Here is a 2,976-nt window from a genome sequence, read left to right as displayed (position 1 = left end):
AATATTTTAAATGGGGAACTGCTACAGGAATTGGTCCCCGGATTCCTTCTTGGCAAACAGGGTGGAACGTGATGTCCCACATTCAAGTCAAATTCATCGAGTCACTGATTCACATACACATTATTTCCGTATCTTTCCGAAAGCCAAAGGGATCCATCAAGGTGACAAGAAAGGACGAGACGTAGGTAGCTCTCATTTCTCAAAAATATCAGATGAACCAGATTCAACCCAGTCACAGAGCACCGGTGTTGGATATAGTTCCAAAATTTGACATCTGTGCATTTCAGTGATTTGATGATTTGATGTAAACAGTTGAATATAAAGTCGATAAGCATGAAATCTTCTTAAGAATGTAAAACAGAATAAATTTAAGAGTCAACCAAAGAAATCCAGCAGCAAGATGAGGACACACAGCTCGGATGGCTTGTCACGCTTGTCTGTTACTATGACTCACTGGAGGTATGTGAAGGTGTTTTTATCCTACGAATCCCCCAAACTCATCATCTGCTTTGGGTTGGCCACACCCCAAACTGGAGGCAAACCACCCTTACTATCTCTGAGTCATTTTTTATACTTTGGCTTTAGAGCTTTTGTGTTTTCCCAAATTACGACTGAGATCTCCTTGACTAGCAACAGAAGCGGGGGAATAATTTGATATTTCGACCAATTTCCTTTACACTGACTGATAATCAATACATAACGAGCATACACTGAACATCTACTCTATGCCTAGCGGTGCTTTTTAAAACTCTAGGTGAGGGCTGGGATGTTGTCCTTAATAAAACAGTGACTGTAAAAGCTACAGGAAGGCTATGTCTGTCGATTCCACCATGATTCACACGGGAGGGAGCGCACGGGTGTCGGGCGCCCGGCCCACCCCAGGCGCTGTGCTGCGCGTAGCAGCCTGACTCCAAGGGCTCGTGCGGGTCTTTGAAAGGTTTCTGGAACTGGGGGAACCCCCGCGGAACAGGGTTGTCCCCACCAAGGCAACGCCGGGTGTGAGGAAGGCGGGGTAGAGGTCTCTCTCCCTGCTCATAACCCCTTGTTGAAGTACACACGCCGCAGATCGGGGTGAGCCTCTCGTATTTTAGCTTGCAGCTCAGCCTCCAGGCTTGTCACAGACATGGAGCTGGGAAGAGGGAGAAAGGACAGTTATCATACAGGCCGGGGGGCGGGGAACGGGACCGGAAGGTCCTGCTCTCTCGCCTATCAGCATCGAGGTGTCAGGAGGCCCCTTCCCCAGAAGGTTTCTGCCCCTGTTTAAAAATGGCAGGGGTCCGAGGCAGAGGCAGGTCAAAGGCTGGGTTCTCTCATCAAGTGGTGGGGACCTGACAAAGTTGGTTCTAGGGCTGAACCCCTCATCCGCGACCTACTTAGAGAGCCTGGGGCATTAAGGGCCAGCTGTTTGGGACCTGCCAGCCTGTGAAGGGCAGAAGCCTGGTGACACGCAACACAAAAGCACAACAACAAAACGCTTCCCTGGGCCTCGACGTTGGATCAGGGGGCCGCCGAAGACCTAGGTTTATATGGAGCCGATTTAACGCCTGTCTATCCAGTTGATACACGAGAAGCAGGATTCGAGGGCGGTCTGGGATGACAGTGCACGATGAGGCTTTTAAGGCAGAAAACCAGGAAGAACGGAAGCAAACACAGCAACCAGCAAAGCTAAGTGCACGTAATTGCTGTCTCTGGGGCCGGAACTTAAATTTTAACATGTCTGCATTATAGATGCACCTGCCGGGGGTTGGACGATGGAGAACTCCATAGAAATGTTCATAAAAGCAAATGTGCACCAGAGTTAACCTGGCTCTTACAGAAGAATAAAGCCGTTTCCGAATGGAACGGCGGCAGGGGGGAATGGGCCGAGCAAAGACGGTTTTGGAATGAGACAGACGCGTGTCGGGCTTCTGTCTCTAGCTCTTTCATTTAGGGGCCTTGGCCGCGTCATCGTTTTGAGTCTTAACTTCCCTACGAATGAAGCGGAGCGACAGCCCGTGTCTCCGGCCGGTTTCGAGGATCAGAACTCACGATCATTTCGAAGGGCACACGTACCTTTTTTGAGGAAATAGCGCGCAACACAGAGGTGTGGCGAACACCAGACTTTAAAAAAAAAAAAAAAAAAAGAAGAAAAGACAAATCAGAGCATTTTCAAACGGTCGACTTTACAGGCAGATTCTTTTTCTACTTAATTTCCCTAACAACCCCATGTCATTATGTTGCGGCCTCACAAAAATATGTCCTGTTTGTATCATTTCGTTATATCGAGGACTGCCATGATAAAAAAAAAAAAAAAAAAAATCAGAGCGAACAGGAGTTTAAAAAAGAATTGTACACATAGCCCCCAAAGTTGTAGGTTTCTCTAAAGACCGTTTGCTTCTAGCTGATTATTGGGACTGTAAGTTCCAGATGTTCTGGGGTGGTTTCATTTTTAAAACTGCGTCTCATTTTATCCACCCCTCCCTCTCCTCTCATACGCTGCATATTTATCTATAAAAAGGAAATTAATGACAGTGGAGGCATTCCACTCACCAGAAGCCGACCAATCCAACTTGAATAGGGGCGCTCATCCACGGGAACCTCTGTGTCGAGAAATGAATTATTTTGACTACTTTCTCTATGGGCTCTTGGGGATCATTTCTTCTGCCGATTACCTGGGAGGAACCTCTTCATATTACCGGACCCAGATGGAATGCGATTAGTGAAATCTCGGGGGGAAACGCTGCAGGAAGCGTGTGTGTCCTGACCTCCTGTAGCGCCCGCCCCCCCCGCCCCCGATCGGTCAGTGAGTCAATGCACATGCAAAGATTCAGTGGCTCCTGATTTCTGCCCCTCGCACATGTAATCTGCGTGATGCTTGGCTGGATGCAGGAGGCGGGGAGAGTCGTTTAGTCATAATCGACCTGGCTGGGAGGCAGGGTGGCCCGGTGCCGAGGTTGGAAGATGAACAAGTCTGCCCTTCCAGCTCGTCCCCGATTG

The 2,976-nt window shown here is 48.7% G+C and overlaps 1 protein-coding gene across 1 annotated transcript in view; it reads right to left on the bottom strand.

The window, feature by feature from the left end:
- Positions 1–585: 585 nt before the first annotated feature.
- SFXN1 (sideroflexin 1) overlaps positions 586–2,976 on the bottom strand; it is an 11,093-nt gene continuing 8,702 nt past the window's right edge. The window contains exons 7-9 of the mRNA XM_023525097.1: positions 2,530–2,579; positions 2,053–2,100; positions 586–1,129 (exon numbers count right to left, since the gene is read on the bottom strand). Coding sequence (XP_023380865.1) covers positions 1,033–1,129; positions 2,053–2,100; positions 2,530–2,579 — 195 coding nt within the window. The 3' untranslated portion in view covers positions 586–1,032. The remainder of the gene's footprint in view (positions 1,130–2,052; positions 2,101–2,529; positions 2,580–2,976) is intronic.

This window comes from Pteropus vampyrus, unplaced genomic scaffold, assembly GCF_000151845.1.
Source record: "Pteropus vampyrus isolate Shadow unplaced genomic scaffold, Pvam_2.0 Scaffold524, whole genome shotgun sequence".
NCBI lineage: Eukaryota > Metazoa > Chordata > Mammalia > Chiroptera > Pteropodidae > Pteropus > Pteropus vampyrus.
This window is presented reverse-complemented; position numbering and strand designations above follow the sequence as displayed.